This window comes from Chionomys nivalis, chromosome 24, assembly GCF_950005125.1.
Source record: "Chionomys nivalis chromosome 24, mChiNiv1.1, whole genome shotgun sequence".
Taxonomy (NCBI): domain Eukaryota; kingdom Metazoa; phylum Chordata; class Mammalia; order Rodentia; family Cricetidae; genus Chionomys; species Chionomys nivalis.
The window spans coordinates 23068062-23091313 of record NC_080109.1 but is presented as its reverse complement, the minus strand read 5'-3'; the positions used below and the strand labels follow the sequence as shown (position 1 = coordinate 23091313).

The following is a 23252-nucleotide window of genomic DNA, read 5'->3' as shown; positions in this document are numbered from 1 at the left end:
ACCCTTTCACCCCCAACTACTGTCTTTTGGGTTATTGCGACCTGTGCTGGCGGTGCACGATTGCGTCTTATCGGCGCGACGTCTTCTCTCGAAGGTCCCCTGGAGTTGGTGGGGGCGATTAGGGGTGCTCCTGCGGGGCGTCTGGCCGTGTGCGCGCCGTGGTGTTCGAGGGTCTCCCTGCCCTGGACTGTGTCCCCCCCGATCGCCCGTCTCCTAGGGCTCCCCGACCGCCGGCCCGCTCCCGGAAGCTACGAAAACGAGTAACAAAGAACCTGCAGGGCCGCCGGCTGCCGGAGCTGCGGGACCCCGGGGTCGGGCGGAGTGGCGGGACCGAGCACCTCCGCGGCGGTGAGCGGCGCGTGGCGCGGCGGCCTTCCCTCGGAGCGCCCGGCCCTCGGCGCCCTCTGGAGCTCCGGCCTCTGCAGACGCCCCAGCCCGTTCTGCTCTGAGCTGCTCAAGCTTTGTGCGAAGAACCTACTGAAGTCTGGTTTTAAATAAAAACTTTTTCTCAGTTTCCGTTTTGGGATTTTTGCTTTGTTTCAGTGCAGTTAGCAATACTCCTCTACCTCCTCGCCTCCTTTTTCCTCCCGGTGTATTATCCGCGGGGCGGACCTGGGATGAACGTTTTGTAATAGCAAGCAGAACTGTGAGAAGGCCACGTCGGAATAGTACTCAAGATGGACAAAAAGTCCTTTGAAACGGTGCTGGATGAAATTCGAAAGGTAACTGCTTTGAGCCCTAAAAATCTTCTGAGATAATTGTCGTGGGTTACTTTCTCTGAGGTGTTATGTGTAGATGATAGTGCAATGTAAGAGTCATCGCATCGCCAAAGGTATTTGACTTTCCTGTGTGATCTTGGTAGGTTGCACGGTTCGAAGAGAAGATAAGCCACCTGAATGCTCAACTTGAGAAATCACTGTGTGTGGTTGGTACGGGAATTACATTTGTGCTGCCCACAGTTCTGGAGCCAACTGTAAATTCTTACTAAGTCAGACCTTTTGGTTAAATAACATTTGGTTCAATGTTTCCATGTCCCAGTAACAGGAAAGACTCAACACTGGAAGCAATAAGTAATACCTAGAAAGTTGCTTTTCAAATCTTGAAATCTATTCCCTGCCTTGGCTTTTTTTTTCCTTCTGCTTTTTGAGATTGTTTTATATTTCCTTTCTCCTAACATGAACCACACAGCAAATGTAGAATGTAATGTTGAGTCTAAAAGTATCTCCTGTGCAAAAGTAAAAGTTTACCCCTTAGACGGAAAGGGTAGTTCTGTGACCGTGAGCCACCACCGTAGAGCTGGCACTGGGCTTTCCTGCCTCAGTTGGCATCTCAAACTGGTCCCCCTGACTGGCACTGGAAGAGTTGTTTCCATACACTGCCGTCCTTATTTACGTCAGCTTATAAGGTTCACTGCGAAGGTTGCTGCCAGACCTGTAGTTCCCCTTTGCTCCTTTTCAAATTAACAAGGTTAATCTTTCATATTTGATGGTGCTAGGTTTTTTTTTTCTTTTCAAGTAGACTTCTGCTCCTATAGATTCCTCTTGTTTAATTAAAATTTGAAAGAAAATTTCATTTTACCGTGTGCTTAGAATTGCCACACTTGGCTCCTGAACTGACTTTTAATCACTTTTGTGAGATGATAAATTTCAAGTTAAAGTAGACGAGAATGCAGACTTTTGCTTTGGAGGAATGCAGACAGCCCGTGTGTATATCCTCTCCCTTCTCAGCCTTGTGAAAATGCCTGGTAATAAATATCACTGAGGGACTCGGGAAGGTTCCAGAGATGAAAGTCTGCTCATCTGATGCAGCCTTTAACTCCGCATTTCTGGTCTCAAATCAAAATGTGCTGGAGAGGCATTTCTTTTTCCAAAATGTGATTAGTAAGAGCTATGAATTGGAGCCCTTCCTGTTTGACTTCAGCTTCCCCATCTGTGGAGTTTGGTGGTGGGCCGGTGGACTCCCAAGTTCAGTCTCCTTCAGTAGCTAGTGCTCACCTGGGAGTCTGGCGTGAAGGCCCTGGAACCCTGACCTCCATGTCCTGTGTGTGGCCCCACAGTTGGGCCTCCCCGTCATTGGGGGAGGATTTGAGAGGTGATTGATGTCATCAGCTCAAGCCAGGATTTGATCTTGAACCTTGTTTTTGACTGTCTCTGTAATGGTGATGATCACACGCCTCAGAGTGCATTTCTCAGCATGCACTGTAAAAATTAAACTGTAGAGCACCCTGAATGTTTTGACTGGTCATTGCATTTGCTCCTAGTAGAATGATATATATGAAAAATGCAAATACTGTAGCTGTTTTGCGGTGAGGAGAAAATGGCTTGTTTGTATTTTGTGATGAGTGGCTTACAAACTAGGGTGGTTTGCTTGGTCTCCGTTAGCCCTAAATAGTGTGCCAGGTCAGAGGCTCGAGAGAGGAAAGAAGCCATTAATGAAACTCCTGTGTGTGTCAGATCTCTGAGTATTAGCACTTCACTACAGTGCATTGAGGTTTATGATTGGGATTCCCCTTCATGAATGAGGAAGCAAGCTGTAAGGTGCCTGTTGAGGCCACAGTGGTAGTTCCAGGCCAGTTTGGTTGATGTAGTGAGACATCTCTTGGAAGGAAGAAGAAAAAGGAAAAGGAATGGCAATTTATAACAATTAGAGATGTTTTGAAACTAATTAGACATTCAGAAATTTGATACATCATTTCTACTCTTGTTGACTGTATTACAATGTTATTTATTTCTTTTGTGTAAGTGTTCATGGAGACCCAGAAGGTCTAAAAGGTAGGATTTCTTCTTGCCTGAGTTGCTGCTGCTAGTCCCTATCAGGTTGCCTGGGAGGGTTATGTAATTTGGGTAGCTGCTTATTACAATGCTGCTGATGTATATTAATTCCTTTTTTCCCTTTTCTAGGCTGTTTTGACAGAATATAAATTAAAAGCAATTGAATATGTTCATGGGTACTTCTCCAGTGAACAGGTATTTGTCATTTTTCAAAGCCTTTTTTTATACTAGTGTTGTGGTTAAGGTCTGTTTGCCTGCTGGATACATTCAGAATTGCATTGACTTTGTGGCCTTCTTTGCTCTGGAGCTTTAGAAGCTCTTAGATCTGGTGGAAGGCTCTACAGGATGTGAGTTCCAGGGGCAGCTTATGTGCTGTGCACGCATGGCACACTCCCTACTCTATGTGTGTCCATCTAAAAACACTGTCTTTTTAAGAAGCAGCTTAAACTCTCAGTTGTTCTGGGGGAAAATATCAGAAGTTCATGAACTCGGGCTTGAGATGACTGGATGGTTAAGAGCACTCTCTGCTCTTGTAGAGGACCCAGGTTTGTCTCAGCACCCACATGGTGGCTCACAGCCCTCCAAAACTCCCATTCCAAGGCATCTGATGCCTTCTGAACTCCTGGAGCACCAAGCTCGTGTGGTACACGTACATACATGCAGGCAAAACACTCATACACATGAATCATAGTCTTTAGTAAAAACTTTTGACGTTATGAATTCGTACATTTTACTAAATTTGTATGGTATTTATAACAGTTTTGAAGTTCACTGTATGGCCAAAGAGGACATAAATAAACGCTGAACTGTTTACTGCACGGCCAACAGACTGTTGTTCTGTTCCTTCGTGCTCTTTTTTGAGGTTCTCTTTCAGGACAGTGGCCCAGGGTCAGGGACTCTGGGTACCCTGCTCACTCCTGACTGGCATCACGCAGTATTCACCCTTGCTTTGAGGCGTCTGTGGGTGGTGGTTGGAGCCCCTAAGATCCTGTCTCTCATAGTGCAATACTGAGCGAGATCCGTGACTGACCGCTGTCATGTGCTCTGCGGATTCAGACCCAAGGGCAGAAGTAGACCCGAGGCCTTCATTCGGCTGCCACACACCCCAGTGAATGATTTGAGCTGCCACCTGGTGCTGTGTGGTTTCCCGTTTGTACTGTTCACATCACCAGACTGGCGGTCCATCTCCACCCAACTTTTCGACTCTCTCTTCTCTCAGTATACACCATTTCCTGGATTTCTTCATTATGTTTTAATGATTTATTTCTTTTGTGATACTGAAGATTAAGCCCCAAGGCCTTACACATGCTGAGAAAGTGCCCCTCCACTAAGCCATATCCCAGCTCTTTTTCTTGTAACTCCTAGTGTTAACAGACTAGCTGGTGTTAACAGTCCTGCACTACCAGGCCAATTCTAAATTGTACGTCTCCTTTCTTAGCAAAGAGAGAGAGAAAGAGGAAAAACATATTGTGGGGAGTAGGCAGGGCAAGCCATTGCATTCATGTGGTGACGTGAGAACAGGTTGTGGGCATCCTTTCTCTCCCACTCATGGGTCCCAGGCATCCCAGCCAGGTCACCGGTCTTTATGGTGATCCCTTTAGCCACGGAGCCATCTTGCCGGTCCTGTATGTTTTTCTTTCTTCCTAGACCAGCGCTGTCTACTAAGTTCTGTGATGGTAGAAACATTTTTATCCACATCGTCCTTTGTGGAAGCTGTTGGCATCATGAGGCCTGAGCTGCTATGGGACTGAGGTTTAAGTTTTATAAAGTAGCTGAACTTTGCCACGCTATTAGACTCTGGTGCCTCGCTCACCATCTACACACGGCAATGGGAGTTCCAAGTGCTGAGGTTCGTCTTAAAGAAGCGTGTGCAGACGCTGTCATCGGAGCTGAAGTGTCTCTCTCTGTTTGCAGGTGGTTGACCTCCTCAGGTACTTCTCCTGGGCAGAACCGCAGCTGAAGGCCATGAAAGCTCTCCAGCATGTGAGTGTCTCCCTTCTCGCTATGTGCAGAGTAACACTGTGTCGTTCCCCTGTCTCTGCATGAGCCAGAGCAAGCTGTGGTTTGTATCAGAAAAGCTAGCTTAAATCCCGTTATACTTTGGTACTATGTTAAAAAGTGAAAGCCATCCAGGGCGTGAAACTGCACTGTGCTGCTGTTAAATTCCGTCCTAATTGGCAAACTGAGGGCGTATGCTCATCGCAAAGCAGAGTCCTGGGATTTAGACCCTTTGGATTCAGGTTCTGCACATCTGCCGCGCGCATCACTGTAGGCTAAAGGAGGCCCTGTCATCGGGAAAGTTGAAGCCCAGTTCTTCCCTGACTGTGACTCTTGTGCCTTGCACTATGAGTTGAGTCCCCTGTGTGAATGCCAGCTCTCTCGGTGGCCATTCAGAGGAGCTTGGGCTTGGTACAGGCGAGCACATTGGAAACCAGACATCTATGGCACACGTACAACGTCGACCTGCTTCTGAAATGGTTATGTTTTAAAAAGCCCAAGTTTAACTCGGTGTTTCTAGGATTCCCTTGAGTTGCTGGGGCTTACCTCTTGCTTGTGTTCCTCTCAGCTAAGAGGTAGGCTGTGTCCTGAAATGCTTATACTAACAACTTAATTATAGTTCCCCAAAGCAGGTAGGGTCTGGCACAGAAGTCTAATGTTGAAACATGCTATTTTTCTGATAGAAAATGGTGGCTGTCCACCCAGCGGAAGTGGTCAGCATCCTCAGCTGCTTCACCTTTAGTAAAGATAAGCTGGCCGCCCTGGAGCTCTTGGCCTCGTGAGTACCTCTTTTACCGCCCGCTCAGACCTGGAAGCTTGCCTGCCTTTTGAGGTCCCTGCTCTGTGTCGGTGTGACGGTTACGCGAGGCAACAGAGTGCTGATGAGATAGCATGATAAATGATCTTTGTGGATGTGTCAATCATGGAGGAAGCAGAGCTCTAGGGACATAACCCGTGGAAACAGCTGGTGTGACAGCACACATCTGTCACCTCAGAGACTGAGGCAGGGGACCCTGAGTAAGACAGTACCCGTCTCCTAACAACGCAAACAAAATGCCCATGTTCTGGCAAAGCACGGTACTGGGTTCTGGGATCTTTACATAGTCGATAGCCCTGTGCTTCCTACAGATGTGGACATGGCTCCCAGAGTAACGGGTCCTTCCTACATTTGTGCTCGAGGTTCACAGTCGAAAGGCTGCCCCACACTTCTGCATGTCAGCATGTGCTTCGCCTCCTTCCCACCCTGAGTAGCTCGAAAGGCGAGCTGATGAAAATGTAGGGTGTCTATTGAGCAGGGCACCTGTGACCCCAGAGCCTGCGATTACCCAGTAATGGAGTGATGTGGGCTGTGCAGTGCTCCGCACTTGACCTTTGAGAACCTTGTGTGAGCGTGAGGTTGAGGAGAAGGAACCCTCTGCAAAGTTTGGGGGGGGAGATTCAGTTGCTTATTCATAGTCAATGTAGTCTATAGTTCGGGATGTGTTGCTATGTCCACAAACGAAAAACGTGTTATAAAGACATTTGTGACCTGTGTGTGCCTGGGTCCTCAGACAAGCTAAGTCATGTTCCCTTGGCAGAAACATCGTGGATGCACAGAACTCGCGCCCCATTGAAGACTTGTTCAGGATCAACATGTCGGAGAAGAAACGGTGCAAGAGAGTCCTGGAGCAGGTACTCCTCCCAGGCTCACAGTGGCAGTGCTGGGGACAAACGTAGACATGGACATTCTGGTCAGCAAGGAGCAAAGCAGGGCCCTGTAGAAACGGCTGTTGGGGGCAGAGGTCACTGGGAGTGGAAACCCAGTGGCGGTCACCCTGCAGGCACTCACGTTTTCCCTCTGCGGAGCGCTGCCATGGCGCCAAGCATTCTATCCTCGTGTGCAGGAACAGTGACTTTACATTGTGTTGTCAGCAGTCTTGCAGTAATCAAAATCTGCGCTCCACATCTGTAAAGGGGGGAGGGGTTATAAAAATAATCATAAATACAAACAGCATCCCTGTAAGTGCTTTTATACGAGTATGACTGTTTTCTGTATACTGCATATTATCTTTTATTCCTGTAATGCAGTGTGCATCCACTGGAGTCTACTTGCCTTACAAAGTCCAACTCCAGCTCAGTGTCTAAGGTGCCATTTTAGAAGTTGAGGATGCAGTGTAAACACCATAGACCTAACCCCATTCCCTGTGTCTCACAACTGAACACTATAATAAGTTGCTCTTGCTTTTCCAGTAGTCTAGCTCTTTGGGGTTGTGTTTTTAAGCTTTTAAAAATGCCTTGTTTTATTCTTATTTTTGTGTGGGTATGTGAACGTGTGGATGCCTGAGAAGGCCAGAAGAGGGTGCCAGATCACCTGGAGCTGCCCAGCGTGGGTATTTGGACCAGGTCCTCTGCAAGAGCAACGAGAGCTTTTTAACAGCTGAAACCTCCCCGCCACACACACACACACCCCTGTGTTATCTGTGTGTGTTTTTCAACTGAACTATAAACTTTTTCAGAGCGATCTCATCACATGAGCTGGACTTGTGTAGTTTGGAACTTTTTTTTTTTTCTTGAAGGTTTATTAAAGAAATGGAACAGGAACTCACTGTGTAGGCCAGTCTAGCCTCAAATTCACAGATACCTGCCTGCCTCTGCCTTCTGGGTACTGGGAATAAAGGTGTGCGCACCACACCTTGCTGTTAGATATAGATTTTCTTGAACCTGTTGCTTATAGCACTGGTGATGGTGGTTGGGAGTGTAACCATGGTGATATAGTAATTACTCTACTTCTTTGGACACCATGGTAACTGATGGGCAAATGTGTGAATGTCACGCTGTTCCTTAATTCGTGACTTTAGCCAGACTTCTGTTATCTGGAGTGCCCAATGTGATGTTTGAGTTTTGTTAATCGCTGTCTTCTTTTTTGCATCACAGGCTTTCAAAGCAGGCTGCAAAGCCCCTCACGCCATGATATCTTCATGTGGAACTATCCCAGGAAACCCCTATCCCAAAGGAAAACCCAGCCGCATAAATGGCATTTTTCCCGTAAGTATGCTTCCACTTACATGGAATTTCCCATGACTAAGTGTGGCTGCAGCACAGATCTGTACACGTATGTGCTACATATAAGGACATGCCAGCTCATGATGCTTCTGCAAAGGACGGAGTCTCATGCCTTCAACTTAACAGTTGAAGTCAACAGTTCACGTGTAAATGCCATTAACTGATTGTTACCTGAATTCAGAACATGCCAGGCAAAGGGTGATTTTGCTTTTCTTTTCCAAGCATTCTCAGGATTTTTGACAGTTGCATATCTGAGAACCCATTTTAGGAAACTCCTTGATAAAGCCCTGTGAGAATATTGTTTGCATACCAGTGGGTGGTCCTCAAAACCCTTGGAAAATAACCTTTCTGAAGTTTTTACATTTCTATTAGCTGTGTCATGACCCCAGAGCTTCATGGATTTGATAGCAAACACTTATTATTTCCAGTAGTTTGTTGTTGTTGTTGTTGGGTTTGGTGTTTAGAGACAGGGTCTCATTCAGTAGCCTTGGCTGACCTGGAACTCACTGTGTAGACCAGGCTGCCCTGGAAGTCATAGAGATCCCACCCACCACTGCCTCTCAATTACTAGGATTAAAGACATGAACCACCATATTGTGCTCCTGCTTTTCATAATTCAGAAAGCTGGGAGTGGCTTAGCTCTGTAGCTCTGGCCTGGGTTTCATCCAAAAGCGTGACTGGCACACAGAGATATCCTTTCCTTTCCAGGCTCACTTAAATGCCTGGCAAATCAATGTTGCTTGTTGTCAGGAGTCTTTACCGTCATGACATAGCTGGTTTCCACAGTGCATTGAACCAGGCAGAGGCAGGGACAACTGTGACAAGGCCTTTTAGGCTCTGGGTGTCAGTGCCATTCTTTAATGTCATGTTAGTGAAGAAGTCAACCCTAGTTATTCTGAGATGGAAGGTGGGAGGCAAGGATCATCTTGGAAGCTGGTCTCCATCCCAGTGTGTCCTTCCTAAGGACACAGCCTATGAGGGCAGGCTAATATAGAACAGATCAGAATGAGCTTATTCTGTTCTGATCTGTTCTGTAGAGCAGTCTTTGATGGGGTCTCAGTTGCCAGGTTTCTTTTTTAGATTCTAAGTCATGGACGCTGGCATTAAAGTCGTGTGTGTGTGTGTGTGTGTGTGTGTGTGTGTGTGTGTAGAAGGTGTTAGAGTACACGTCATCCTTCCCTCTTTCATCCCTCTACTTCCATGGCACAGGAGGGTTAACAGGAAGTCGGGCAGCAAACTGGGGCTGGATTGGGTCTAGAATCCATGACTTATTCCTGACAAGTTAAGTCCCTTTATTCAGAATAACACAGCGTAGTTATTTGTTGTCTAAAGTCCTCGCTATCTTTATTTTTTTTTAAATAGGGAACTCCTCTGAAAAAGGATGGTGAAGAAAGTACCAATGAAGGCAAAGGAATAGCAGCACGGATTCTTGGACCATCCAAACCAGTATGTGTTAAAATAAAAGGGAAACAAGTGTTAATTCCTATATGTGTAGCTTTCTGTATGAAATAAGTTTTATGTGTGTTGCAAAGTTTAAATGTAGAAATTCCAGATCAGAGAGAATGACTTAGGGTTTGTAGTGTAAGGACATGTTGATGTTCATGGCTCTTTGGAGCATAAGTGTTTCATCCAGGTAAATGTTTCAATCTGGCCACATTCATCTGTTCAGATGAATATTGGAGTATGGTGTTTATTTTAGACAGGGTTCTGTTGGCTAATTAGTGTTGATATTAGTGAAACAGCTGGGCTTGTCCTTTCACGGGAGTGATTGCATTGATTGGAAATGTGCACTGAACAGGAGAACAGGACCTCCAGAATGGAGAAAGCGCATAGGTACTCGTGGCCCACACGTGGGCCTTGCCTTCCCCACCCATTCACGATTGGAGAGTCAGTGGTGACTGTTCCTGAGGCCAGGAGGAAATGGTGCCTTCCTGTAGTTAGAGTTTTCCTTCCCACACCCGTCAGTTCCCAAAAGCAGACTTAATTATAAGTACTTGACTGATAGCTTAAACTTGTTACAGACTGACTCTTACGAGTTAACCCATATTCCTTTCCTCCCCTCTGCCACATGGTGGCGCCTTCTTTTAACACAGAACGTTCATCTTTCTGCATCTCTCTTGACTCCCCTGACTCCACCCTTCGACCCAGTATTCTTTCTGCCCTGAAAAGTACTGCCTAGCTATGGGCCATTGATTTATAATCCATTGAACAACCAGAACTCACTCATATCCCATGTCTTGGGAATATGGGTATCACTTTCTAGACTACTCCTTATTGTCCATGGTCACTGGCATCTTTGGGAGAACCTTAAGAAAATCAGGATAATTGTTAGTTTGATTGAAGTAGTTTATGAGGTTAGACAATCACAGCCAGCAGTCTTGAAGCTGTTCTGGATGCAGAACTCTGAGGAAACTGCAGTAGAGGCACTCTGAAAGGCTTGATTACCTGGACCGTCTGTTTTCATTGGTGTCTGGTTCCCTTGCTCTGAAAATGCATAGACTTTTAAAGGTAACATGTCTATCTGTATTAGTACAAGTATAGATTGTGTGTTGTACACAAGTTAACCAAAGATGATTATTTGTTTTATGTTTTAGCGGGTAAAATATATGTTACATATTTTATAGTTTTTTTTAGGTTTGTTTCTTTATGTCTGTAGTCAAGATTTTCAGGGGATCTTCCTCAATCAAACCTGATCATCTTTAACCTGTGGAAATAAAAGCACAACTTCTCCCCTAAATAACATGCCTTTTGACTTGCCTTTTGAAGTCGAGATAATTTTAAATTATATAGGTTGTTTATTCCAGTATTTCTTAGCAGTTATTGCTTGTTCGTTAGCAGTCAAAAAATTTAAAGACAACATAATAACATTTCCCATCTTTATGTGACTTTTTCCTTTTATATCACTTTACTCCCTTTTGAAGGACTTTATTATTTTAAAACTACATTATTTTTATGAATATCTGTACTCTTTTTCTTTTCTCTCCCAAGCCTTTGCACATTTTTAAACACACTGTAACCTATTTAGAGTTTTTTTACCAACCGAGTCTGTCTTTACTGAGCATCTGTAATCTTTTTTGTCTGCTTGAGCAAAACCCCAAACTCACCATGCAGTGTGCTAAGAGAGCTCGAGCTGGCTACTCAAGCCCTCAGACAGTGACTGGAAGATGCTTCTCTGTACCACAGCCTGTGTGAGAGACTGCAAGAATCCGCCATGTGGCTTAGCTCTTGGTGTGCCAGCAGCTGCCAAGAGATACATGTCTGTATTACAGCCAGCGTGAGAGACATGAAACTAGGAATCTGCTTTTGGCTCTGATTTTGTGTGTTTAGAACCTTTTTAAAACTTTCTCGGGTTTTATGTGGATGTAGGTGCCCCACATTGGATGCCATTTATAGCTAGACTTCCTTTCCCTCCCGTCAGTTCCCAAATAACCAACATGGAGACTTAATATTAGTTATAAATGCTTGGCTAAAAGCTTAGACTTGTTACTAACTCTTAGAACTTAAATTAACCCACATTTCTTATCTATCCTCTGCCACGTGGTGATATCTTCTTTCAACAGGGACGCTCATCTTTTTCTGTGTCTCACACAACTCCACTGACTCTGCCCTTCTTCCCAGCATCTCTCTGCTTCAACAGTCCTGCCTAGCTATGGACCAATCAGCTTTTTATTAACAATGAGAGCCCTACACATTTACAGTGTACAATGCTTGTTCCATAACACCTTCCTACCCTTTGCCCAGCAATGCCTACTCGCTCTCTTGATCTGGGTAAAATACAGTGTTTAGTGTAGCTTTGGATACCTGAGATTCTGTAAATGCTGTCAGCTATAAAATAAAGTGCTTGTGAATCTACAGGTTTCCAAAGAACAAAAACACTGAATTCCTAATTCATTGTGTAATTGTTGGATTGCTAGGTGCTAATGACCCTCCTGGTTCTAAGATTCTAATAAAGTAAAAGGACACTGCCCTTGAGGTCATTATGTGATGTAGAGACCAAACCCTGAAGATTCTGTGTTTTCATAGTGAAGTTAGGAATTCCTGGGATTGACCTAGGCTGGACCAGAAAGATGCCTGCTGTTCAGAGTCAGGTCTGACCTTTATTGCTAAAAGAAAAAGAAACATAGCATGTTTAACAAGCTATACCTTTGGAATAAGAACCACCTTAATATATTAAAGCAAGGACTTTCCCTAGTTGGAAGCTTTGATAACTGGGGCATCTTCAGTCTTTTATGACAAGGTGCTTAGAAAGGCAACTTGTACTGTGTTATCAAGAGATGATGTCTTGGTGATCTCTAACCACTGTGCTTCCCTTCCCAGCCTCCCTCAACATATAATCCACACAAGCCTGTCCCCTACCCGATACCTCCATGCCGGCCACATGCAACTATCGCACCAAGTAAGCATTTTCTGGGTTTCACTTTTTCTTTCTGCTGTTCATTAAATTGAAAGGACGGGCTGGTTTATGTGTTTGGGAAATCTACAGCACAATTCTGAGAGTTTAATTTGCTGATGGCCAGCTGATGGCGTGCTGCTGAAGGTATAGTTTATTTTTAGGATGTTTTCCTAATTTGATGGTTTAACTGCAGATTGTTTTAATCACACTTTATTATTAGGGCTTCTCACTTTGATAAATGGCCTTAAATGCCATTTCTTATGAAGCTGGTGTCCATGCATTTCAAAAACATCAAGAGTATGTAATGGGACTTAAGTGGGGTGGGTCCAGCCCACCTCATCGTTCAGAAGCTGTCTGGACCAGGAGTGCAGCAGAGTTGTCTTCCCTTCATTCAGTTCTCACTTAGACTCTCCATGTGAGGTGCATCTCTGTGATGTGACAGTTTAGAGTGAAGCACACCTGTATCCACACAGCTGTGACTCCCAGGTGCATCTCTGTCACATGTCAGTTTAGAGTGAAGCACACCCTGTGTCCACACAGCTGTGACTCCCAGGTGCATCTCTGTCACGTGACAGTTTAGAGTGAAGCACACCCTGTGTCCACACAGCTGTGACTCCCAGGTGCATCTCTGTCACGTGACAGTTTAGAGTGAAGCACACCCTGTGTCCACACAGCTGTGACTCCCAGGTGCATCTCTGTGACGTGACAGTTTAGAGTGAAGCACATCTGTATCCACACAGCTGTGACTCCCAGGTGCATCTCTGTCACGTGACAGTTTAGAGTGAAGCACACCCTATGTCCACACAGCTGTGACTCCCAGGTGCATCTCTGTGACGTGACAGTTTAGAGTGAAGCACACCTGTATCCACACAGCTGTGACCCCCAACAGTGATGCAAAGTTCTCTGTCTTTATCTATGTTCTTATTTTAGGTGCTTACAACAATGCGGGTCTGGTGCCGTTAGCCAATGTGATAGCTCCAGGGGTCCCCCCTCCACCTCCGTACACTCCAAATCCAGCAGGAACGGGTAAAGGCTGCTGCTGAACACTCCGTGCCCATGATTCGTCTATAGCCGTGTCTATGCTGTGACAGCCTGTCTTATCCATGCAATAGGATTCTCGTGTCCTTTCGGTGTTTTCAGTGTTGTCTATTTATGTCTTGACTTTTCTTTTTTGGTATCTGTCTGTGATTATGATGGGGAATAATCGGACTAAAGCTTGAAATCATTTATTTTTCCATAGACAGTGAAGACCTCTCCAGTCAGTCAAAACCTGCACAGAGTCAAAGTAAGTACCAACAGACCCAAAGACAAGAGAACTGCTGCCTGTCGTGATGGTTGGCCATTCCCCACTGGAGACTTGAGTTTAGCATCTGTGGAGTGTCTTAGGAGGCTCCTGGGTGCGGAGTAACACATGGCGCTGAGAGTGACTTGATAGGAGAGGTGTGACAGTCACGAAATGCTCATATTATCTGGATTTCAATGAATTTTATGACTTTGTGTCCTGTTTGCACTCTGTGAAATCTGAAGGTCACGTGGCATATACATCAGTATCCACTTAGCATTCTGATGTGGGAAAGGTGGATCTTTATGTGCGCACGAAGATAACCCTTTCTGACAGATAATGAATCTAATAGGTCCTGAGGTGGAAAGTGATAAGGGCCACTGGAGCTGCAAAGGGCACTGAGCTCAGGTGGTCTTGGGAAAACTCCCTCCCCGTGAAGGTGCCTAGTAGGTGCAGCAACTCCTATGTAAAGGAGGGGTGCAGAGGAAACAAACATCAGTATTACTTACTGTCACCATGGAGCCACCAAGCCTTGTGAACAAGTCATCTAACTTTATGGAAATACAATAATAATTTTATAACAAATAATTTTAAAGTCTTTACATTTAGTTTTATAATTTTAAAAACCTACTGAACAGTAATGAAGACTGCCTCTATAGGGTAAGACCATGGTACTCGGTACTTGTTAGCCCTGAGATACTATTTGTTGTGTTGTGCTTTTTGCTGTGCTGGAGGGTTGAGCCCAGGGCCCTGTGCATGCTCTCCATAAACAGCTGGCCTTGCTACACCTCGAGAGTGTTGGTCTCGGGGTTAATGTGAACACAGATGGACTGGTGGCCATAAGTGACCTAGCTGGGCTGTGACAGTGTGTGATGGTTAGTGTCCACAGCAGGTGACAGGAAGGTATGATTTGTCGTGTAGATTACGGCAGGGACTGCTAGTGGCAGAGTCTGTGCTCTGTGGATTAGGAGATTTCGGTGGGAATATCTCTGAGAGCTCTAGGAAGGCCTGTTTGCCTTCTCTTCAGCCTCTCAGTGAATAAGACTGAATTCTCACGTTTCCCGGCCACGGTGGACCAATGCATTTGTTGGTACTGTGCGTGTTTAGCATGTGCAAGGTTCTGAGTTTAATCTCCTACACCAGGAAAAAAAATAGACCTAAGTGAGAAACATGAATATGGTGTGACCCTGAATTTGAAATATTCATAGTGTTGATTTCTAGTTTTCTTATCATGTTTCTTTTCTGAAAAAATGTCAAGGGTTTCACAGCCCCACTGTGCACAGTGGCTCAGTTCTGGTGTTTTCTTTGAGTGCCTTTCCCACCAGGCCATTACTACACTGACCATGTGAGCGCCCTAAGGTCGAGAATCTGCCTTCCACATGGATCGCTCCCTGAAAATGCTGTTCAGTAGTTATGGCTGGAGATGGAGGCGCGATCTATGTTGCCTCGGACACAACATTGAACTCATCCTAGGAGGAGGAACCCAAATTACCCCCAAATCCTTCTTTTAATTATCTATAGGGCTTATCAGATTAAGATGGCATAGCAAACAGAAAATAATATTGAGAACGAGTTCTTGGGTGGTTTGGGAGCTGTCCTCTAAGATGATCCTGTTTGGATCCCTGACACAAACAGCAAGGCCTGAAGTAGAGGATGAAATAGACACAGTGTTACACTTAAATGTGTCCTCAGGGCGGGCTAAGTGAGGCTTAGGACCTGGGCCTGAGGTGGGAGGTCATGCATGAGTTCAGATTTCTCCCCAAGTGAGGGGTCCAGGGTGAAGCCAGTGAGTGCCTCCTCACCAGTGCTTCTAGTGTTTATGAAGCAGAAAAGTAGAGAAGGAAGATTTCCAGCTCCCCCGGCTTCCTGTGGTGCAGCAGGGCTGACTGTCCTAACCACAGATGCTCCAGAGTGAAGCAGGATAATGGCACCCAGCAGTCCAGACATGTAAAAAGCCTCTTAAAGTCTGCTATCAGTTTTCCTTGGTATTTGTGAAATATAACAACAAAAAAAAAATGGTTATGTTTCTTCTAAATTGAACATTCCAGCACAGCATAAACTCCGCCTCTTCTCTCCCCGCCCAGCGTTTTGCACCCCAGCAAGTCAGCTCTTGTCTCCTCACGGTTCCAATCCTTCGACTCCTGCTGTGACTCCTGTCCCTGCCGTGTCCCCAGTCAAGGCAGTAAACCATCCCTCCGTGTCAGCAGCTGCCACCGGGGCCGGAATGAGTGCTCCCAACGCTGCCCTGTCAGTGTTCCCAGCACCCCAGCCAGCCACGCCAAACCCAACCGTGATCCGGACTCCCTCGGTGCCCGCGGCACCCGTTACTTCGGCCCACAGCATCACACCTGCTCCTGTCCCTTCCATTTTTTCTGGCCTAGTGCCCCTGCCAGGTCCCTCTGGCACCCCTTCCCCATCTCCTCAGGCCAGCTCTACACCAAGGGTCACAATGGCTTCCAGTGAGAACTTCGCTTCCACTTGTGCCTCGTTCACCAGCCACTCCCTCGCCAGCTCTACAGCTGGCTCAGCCAGTAACCCGAGCACAGCTTCCCTGTCGTCCGTTTTCGCAGGCCTGCCTTTGCCCTTCCCGCCCGCATGCCACAGCAGCATAGCCACCCCAACTCCCTCGCTGATTGCCAGTGCTTCAAATCCGCACGCCGTAAAAAGCCCTCTCCTGTCTGCCTTAAAAGGCTTCCTCACGTCGAATGACACACACTTAATCAATTCCTCTGCCTTGTCCTCTGTGGGCACAAGTGGCCTGGCTTCATTATCCCCCTTTCCCAATCAAAACTCGGATTCTCCTGCCTCAGCCACTAACAAGTGCTATACCCCAGCAGCTGTTGCTGCCACACAGAGGTCTTCCACCCCAGGAATGGCTATGTTCCCAGGCTTGCAGTCCCCTGCGGCCGGCGCCACCTCTGCAGCCCCAGTGCTTCCCGCGCAGTCGCCGTTAGCTACCCCCTCCTCCGCAGCAGTGCCATTCAGCTGTGGCTCCTCGGGCTCGCTTTTGCATGGTCCCCATGCAGGTGGCATCTCATCCACCCCTGCTGCGGTCACTGTGCCCGTTATGATCAAAAGTGAGCCCACGAGTCCCCCTCCCTCGGCCTTCAAAGGCCCTGCTCACCCGGGGACTCCTGCTCGCGGTACCTTGGGCCTGTCAGGCGCTCTGGGCCGTGGATACCCCACGACCTCAGTGCCCATTAGTGTGTCCACTTGCCTTAACCCTGCACTGTCCGGGCTCCCCAGCCTGAGCAACCCCCTGGCTGGTTCTATGTCCCTGCCGCCACACGCATCCTCCACGCCCATTGCTCCCGTGTTCACGGCCCTGCCCCCTTTCACTTCGTTGACCAACAGTTTCCCTCTACCGGGCAGTCCGTCTCTCAATTCCGCTGTTTCCCTCACGGGGCCGTCAACCACCACCTCTACAGCTGCACACCCCAGCTCTGCGACCGTGCGCCCGATGCTGCCCACCTCCAACGCCTCGCCTGCAGCCTTCCCACTCAACCTGTCCACTGCGGTGCCCTCACTCTTCGCGGTCACCCAGGGCCCTCTTCCCGCATCTAACCCGTCCTACCCCGGCTTCCCTGTCTCCAGTGCCCCAAGTGGTGCCCCCACAATACCCTCGTTCCCGGGGCTGCAGGCACCCTCCACAGTAGCGGTCACCCCACTGCCGGTGGCTGCCTCAGCCCCATCACCTGCACCTGTCCTCCCTGGATTTGCCTCGGCCTTCAGTTCCAACTTCAACTCCGCCCTGGTGGCACAAGCAGGGTATGTGATCGGGCTGCAGACAGATGCAGGTCGCTTCTCACCAAGTTTATGTAACCGGGTCTTGATTTGTATTGGCTACGGAGGGGTGGGAGGATAGACCAGTGCCCAGAATGTTCCATGACTCTTCACCTATGTTCGGTAGAGTGGTTACTTGGTTTGCTGAAAATTTTACCCACTCTGAGTAAGTTTAGCTACAGTGAGTGGCTCACTTCTGTGGTTCCGACCCACGGAGACGTGAGCTGATTTGTTTTCTTGCTTTTACCATCTTTAAGCTGCCCCTTGCTAAATACGGTAGCAGCCTTTCCCTCTTTCACCCTGTCTGCTGTCTGACTTGTTTTTCTACTGATTGTTTTCAGTTTGTCATCTGGACTCCAAACTGCTGGAAGCTCTGTTTTTCCAGGCCTTCTGTCCCTCCCAGGTATCCCTGGGTTTTCCCAGACTCCTTCACAGTCGTCCCTGCAAGACTTGCGGCACAGCGCAGCTGCGCAGTCGGCTTTGTTACAGCAGGTACGTAGTGTCTCGAGTAAGACTGCAGGGGTGAACCTCCCTACAGCCCAATGTGGACGGGAATGGGACTTACCAGAATGTCAAGAGTGTGGTTTGATTAAAAATTAGCTCTCCCCAAATTCACAAGTTCTACTTCTGTCCTTTAGAAGTGACAAAGATGGTAGGAGTCAAATACATGAATTGTTTTCCCTGTTTATAGAATTTTCTTAAATCTCAGTTCGGAGGTGTAATAACATGAAAACTAAAGTCAAGACAATTACAATTTAATTTGTCTTATATTTAAGCTATAATGAACAGTAAGACTACTTCTGTCCAGAAAACAACATCAAAACCCCACCTCCTGACATATTTAAAACAGTATTTGCCCTCTCGTGCCTGTGTTGTCTGGTTGTATGTGGGTAGGATCTGGTCCACACCCAGTGAACTGGGGCTCTGATAACTGTGTCCCTCTTCCTGCAGGTTCATTCTGCCTCCGCTCTGGAGAGCTACCCCGCCCAGCCCGACGGGTTCCCTAGCTATCCCTCCACACCTGGAACACCATTTTCTTTGCAACCGGGTCTATCCCAAAGTGGATGGCAATGAATTTGAAACACGGTTATTCTTAGGAGCACCATGAATTTGCCCAAGAACTGCAATGAACAATCTGACAGATATGAAATTGTCCAATAGTCCGAAAGGGCATTCTCTTAGGGACACTGGGACAGAGGTTAGGCGTTCAGGTTTCATTCTTAAAGTGACTGTAAGTACCCCCACTCCTATACATGTAAATATGCTGACAATGAATTGTATGGAGAATAGTGGTTTAAATTATGTGGGAATTTTCACCTCCCATTCAACAGGGGTTTGAATTACATATGTGACCTATTTGACTTGTGTATGTGATCTAGACTATTAAAGAGGAGATGGGACTCTTCATAGCCGAATACAGCCTTAAATCTGCTTGTGTTGCCTCCGTGGACAGAAGTGATCGTTGTGCCTCAGACTGGGTTGCATGTGGCCGTGGGGGAGTTGCTATCTACAAATGCATGCGCGGCTCCAGTTAGCATCCGCTGGAATGCAGCACTCCGTGTGTATTCACAAAGGGGGACGCGAGACCCACTGTTTTTAATGTTATTAGTAATCGTGCATACTGCTGAATTTAACTCAATGTATTCCAGGTAAAAGTGGTGCTTATTGTAGTCTTTAGAATGACTTTCAGGTGTTTTCAACTAAAAAAAAAAATGTATACCCAGAACATATGTATAAGGAAGGGAGGCTTAGGATAATTTTGCAAAGCGGTTTTCGTAATCCGAGCAGTATGCCCACAGGTGATTGATTCCCCGGCCACCACTATCACTACTACTTGTACCCTGGAAGCTCTTGGTGAATGTTTACAGTCATGGATGTATTTCTACTCAAACGCTCATCAGGAATAAGCGTGCGGCAGCAGAGAGGAGGCTCGCTCTGTCAGGAAGTGCAGCGTGCACTACAGGCCCGTGGTGGCAGAATGTGACCCACCCACCGTCGTCCTGAGCAGTGTCTGCCACACTGGGGGAGGGATGTAGGACGAATGTAAACTGTACACTCTGCTGTAGTTCATCTCAACATCTAGAGGTTCTACTTTTATAAAGATGGTGTCCGGAAGATGTTGCAAATGTATTTTCCTTTGACATGGGGAACAAACTTTTTAAGTATATTGAATAATCCCGTATGGTTAGTTTTTGACATTTTTTAAAATAAACTTTATGAATATGACAAACATTGTTGAAGTGTTTTATTTATATTCTAGGTACACAGGCTACTTAGTTTTTCTAATTTCTAGGGCCAGTATATTGAATATTTTTGTCTGAATTTAGTTGAAACTCCATTTAGAGTACTGATTGCCCAGACCCTTAAGACCCTTATGGGAAAGTCGCACAATGACCAACACTTGGAACAGAAAGGTCTCTTCAAGCACAGATCAATACCGATAGCTGGAAATTGTCTTTTTCAAGTCCACGGTCAAGATTGTGTCAGTCTAACCGGGCGGTGGTGGCGCACGCCTTTAATCCCAGCACTTGGGAGGCAGAGGCAGGCGGATCTCTGTGAGTTCGAGACCAGCCTGGTCTACAAGAGCTAGTTCCAGGACAGGGTCCAAAACCACAGAGAAACCCTGTCTTGAAAAACCAAAAAAAAAAAAAAAAAAAGACTGTGTCAGTCTTATGTGTGCTGGCCCTTCAGAAAATGGTTACCGATTGAGTAGTCTTCTGTGTGATTCTACTGTGAAATACAGGCTACCCTCCAGGCCCCTTGAGCAGAACGTGTATCTAGTTTTCCTTTTACTGTGTCCTAGCATATGAGTGCATTGGACATGCAAAGGTTTATGGGAACGTTTAGGAAACATTTTTGAATACAGGTAGTCATCACTGAGGTCTGGCTTTATGTTTGTGGTGCACAAACTTCTGAAGTAACAGCTAATCAGTCTGCTCAGCTGACGGAGGAGCCCAGAGGAGAGGCACAGACTGGGCAGGAGAAACCCGATGTTTACTCACCAGCTGCTAAGGGAACCAACCACTGGACAAGTTGCAGGGAGGTAACCTTAGCTTTGTGCGTCCAGAAAGACTTAAAAGTTGTTAGAAGTCTTAAGAGATAAGTAGGAACATTCTAGAAAAGGTGAAAAACTTGAGAAAACTGCCTGCTAATAGTATAGTTGAGTGGATTATAGTGAGTGGTTTGAACAAAACTAAGAAGCAAGAGAGACTTGAGTAAGGAGATCACTAAACTTTACTTTTGACGGCCTCTTGAGTTCCTAAAAACCCCGTTGGTGCCAGTGTAAGCATTACAGCTCGAATGGAAAGGTATCCTGACAGTTGGGAGCCTAGGACTCCACGGTCAAGCCACACAACCAACCTCACACAAGACATTTATGGGGAGGGAAAAAACCAGGAGGGTGGCTGCCTCTGCTCAGGCAAGGAGCTGAACAGAAAGCAGGGTTTATAACAAGTTGCTTGGGAAGTGGGGTGGACCTTTCCAAGGTGACGCTCTCCTGGGTGGGGATTGGTGGGATTTCAAGTCCAAACCTTGGGCTTTTTACACTGGTGCGGGGCAGAGTTCAGCCATTAAGGCAGTTAGAACGTTCTGTGGGTGGAACCTGGCATTTGGAGGTCCTCAGGGGAGGGACAGTTGTCCTCTGGGTAGAACTTCAGCTAGTGCAAAAACGGATGGAGTAAAAGTATCCAAACTGCAAAATCCACCCCACCCCACCCCTCCAGGATGAAGAGAGAAAAGGACATCAGATAGTTCTTTGCCTGAGGCTGACCTGGGGTTACTCTACCCACAGAAAAATAGCCTGTTTTCCAGACCCCTCTGTAGGGACTCAGGGTGTTTATTACTTGAAGCCACCATTGCTTTCGAGGTGGAGAGTTCGGAACATTTTGCAAGAAGAAAAACAGCTGTTTAGTCATCTTCCAAGGGGACGCTCGGTGAGTTCTCCCGAGATGCTTTCTAGCGGCCCCTGGGAACAATTACTGTTTTTGTTGTGAATCTTGCACTTCCTTGAGCGGCAGCTACAACATAAATGGCATTTGGCCAATATTGGAGGAAATATCCTTAGAATAATAAGCTTAACCTCTGCTAGATGACCAGAAAGGGGCATCTGATTCAAAGGAGAACGTTTGTCCCATTCTGGATAGAAACTGAATATAGCTTAGGCATGAGAAATGATGCTAACAGGAAGCTCTCCTATTTCTATTTACAGCACCTGTTTGTCATGAAGGATGATGGCAAGATGGTAGAGCAAAGGCTAAGAAGAAACAGAATCTACGCATCAGCAACACAGAGCCAGGGTGGGGGCCTGGAACTTCACGGTTTTTCTTTTCTGTTTTTGTTTTCTTTTGTCTTTCATGGAATTTTGATATGTATTCTCGACTGATCTAGAACCTTCTATGTAGAGCAAGCTGACCCCCAACTTTGCGGCAACCATTTGCCCCTGCCTTCTGAATGCTGAGATTACATGTTTGCACCATCATGCCCAGTTCCTAAGTTTTCAAACTTATAGAAAAATAAGGGTCATGGTAGATGAGGAAGAGAGGAGGCCTAATCAAAGTATTCTTGTAATGAATCGAGCTTGGGTTCACCGGAAAAGAAGAGAAAAAAAGAAAAGAAAAAAACTTTAATCCCAGCACTTGGGAGGCAGAGGCAGGCGGATCTTTGTGAGTTCGAGACCAGCCTGGTCTACAAGAGCTAGTTCCAGGACAGGCTCCAAAACCACAGAGAAACCCTGTCTCGGAAAAAAAAAAAAAAAGAAAAGAAAAAAAAGAAAAAGAAAAGGGAGACATTGAATTAACTCAGTATTCCCCACTTTGAAGATAATTGAGTCACAATTATATTGGCTCCCACTCCTGGTAATGATAACTACCCCTTAACAGCTCCAAACAGCACTCCATTTAAATGCGACATTGGAATGAGTTTCACATGAATAACTTGTTGGTAAATTCTATTGTTTCTATTCTGCATATAAAAGTCTCACTCAGGGGCTGGAGAGATGGCTCAGTGGTTAAGAGCACTGCCTGTTCTTCCAAAGGTCCTGAGTTCAATTCCCAGCAACCACATGGTGGCTTACAACCATCTATAAAGGGGTCTGGTGCCCTCTTCTGGCTTGCAGGCATACATGCAGACAGAATACTGAGAATACTGTATACATAATAAATAAATCTTAAACAAAAAAAAAAAAAAAGTCTCACTCAGGAGGCAGAGGCAGGTGGATCTCTGTGAGTTCGAGGCCAGCCTGGTCTACAGAGCGAGTTCCAGGACAGGCTCCAAAGTCACACAGAGAAACCCTGTCTCGAAAAACTTAAAAGGAAAAAACAAAATCTGATGCACGGTCACATGGTTAATACATGACAAAGCAGGAGTTTCTGATCTTTCTGGCAGTGTGGGCTCCAAGCTGCCTTCTCAGCCCATCCCGCCCCCCGCCCCCGACATCACTTCTACACAGAGCACTAGAACAAAGGTGTAGACTGGATGGACCCCACCTCATGTGGACTCGTCCGCATTTCTGCTGGAATCTGGTTTTCTGGACCAAGTTACCTTGTCTAAAATTCTAAAATTCCACATGTATCCATATAAGAGCCATGCTTGAGTTTGCAGAGAAGACAATTCAGCCCTTGGTAAATCTAGCCACGCCATGGGAAACGTTTAAAGATGTTCCTGCTAGGAGTAAAACAGCTAGACAGGTTGGAAAAGAAAGCTTAGAAAGACGCAAGACAACAAAGAGCTGTCGGTTTGGTCCTGTTTTGTTCTTTCACACAGGCGGAAGTAAATATTTAGAACACTGATGCGAGACAGGGATTCTCAGTATGACAATAAATTTACCATGCCACGTGTTTCTAAAAGTGTGGTAAAAAAAGGAAATCCTCAGCCATGTCCTTAGGTTTCTATTACTTTGATACACACCATGACTAGAAGGAACTGAGGAGGGAAAGACTGATTTCATCTTAGAGCTCACAGACCACCTTTGGGGGGGGGCAGGGCA

At 46.3% G+C, this 23252-nt stretch overlaps 1 protein-coding gene across 1 annotated transcript; it reads left to right on the top strand.

The window, feature by feature from the left end:
* The first annotated feature begins 49 nt into the window (after nt 1-49).
* Proser1 (proline and serine rich 1) lies at nt 50-19490 on the top strand. Its single transcript, XM_057757160.1, has 13 exons — nt 50-722; nt 2901-2966; nt 4686-4754; nt 5453-5547; nt 6347-6440; nt 7683-7793; nt 9174-9257; nt 12129-12207; nt 13135-13230; nt 13445-13489; nt 15571-17254; nt 17611-17761; nt 18221-19490. The coding sequence occupies exons 1-13, from the start codon at nt 678-680 to the stop codon at nt 18341-18343; spliced, it is 2742 nt and encodes a 913-aa protein (XP_057613143.1). The 5' UTR covers nt 50-677; the 3' UTR covers nt 18344-19490.
* The last annotated feature ends 3762 nt before the right edge of the window (nt 19491-23252 follow it).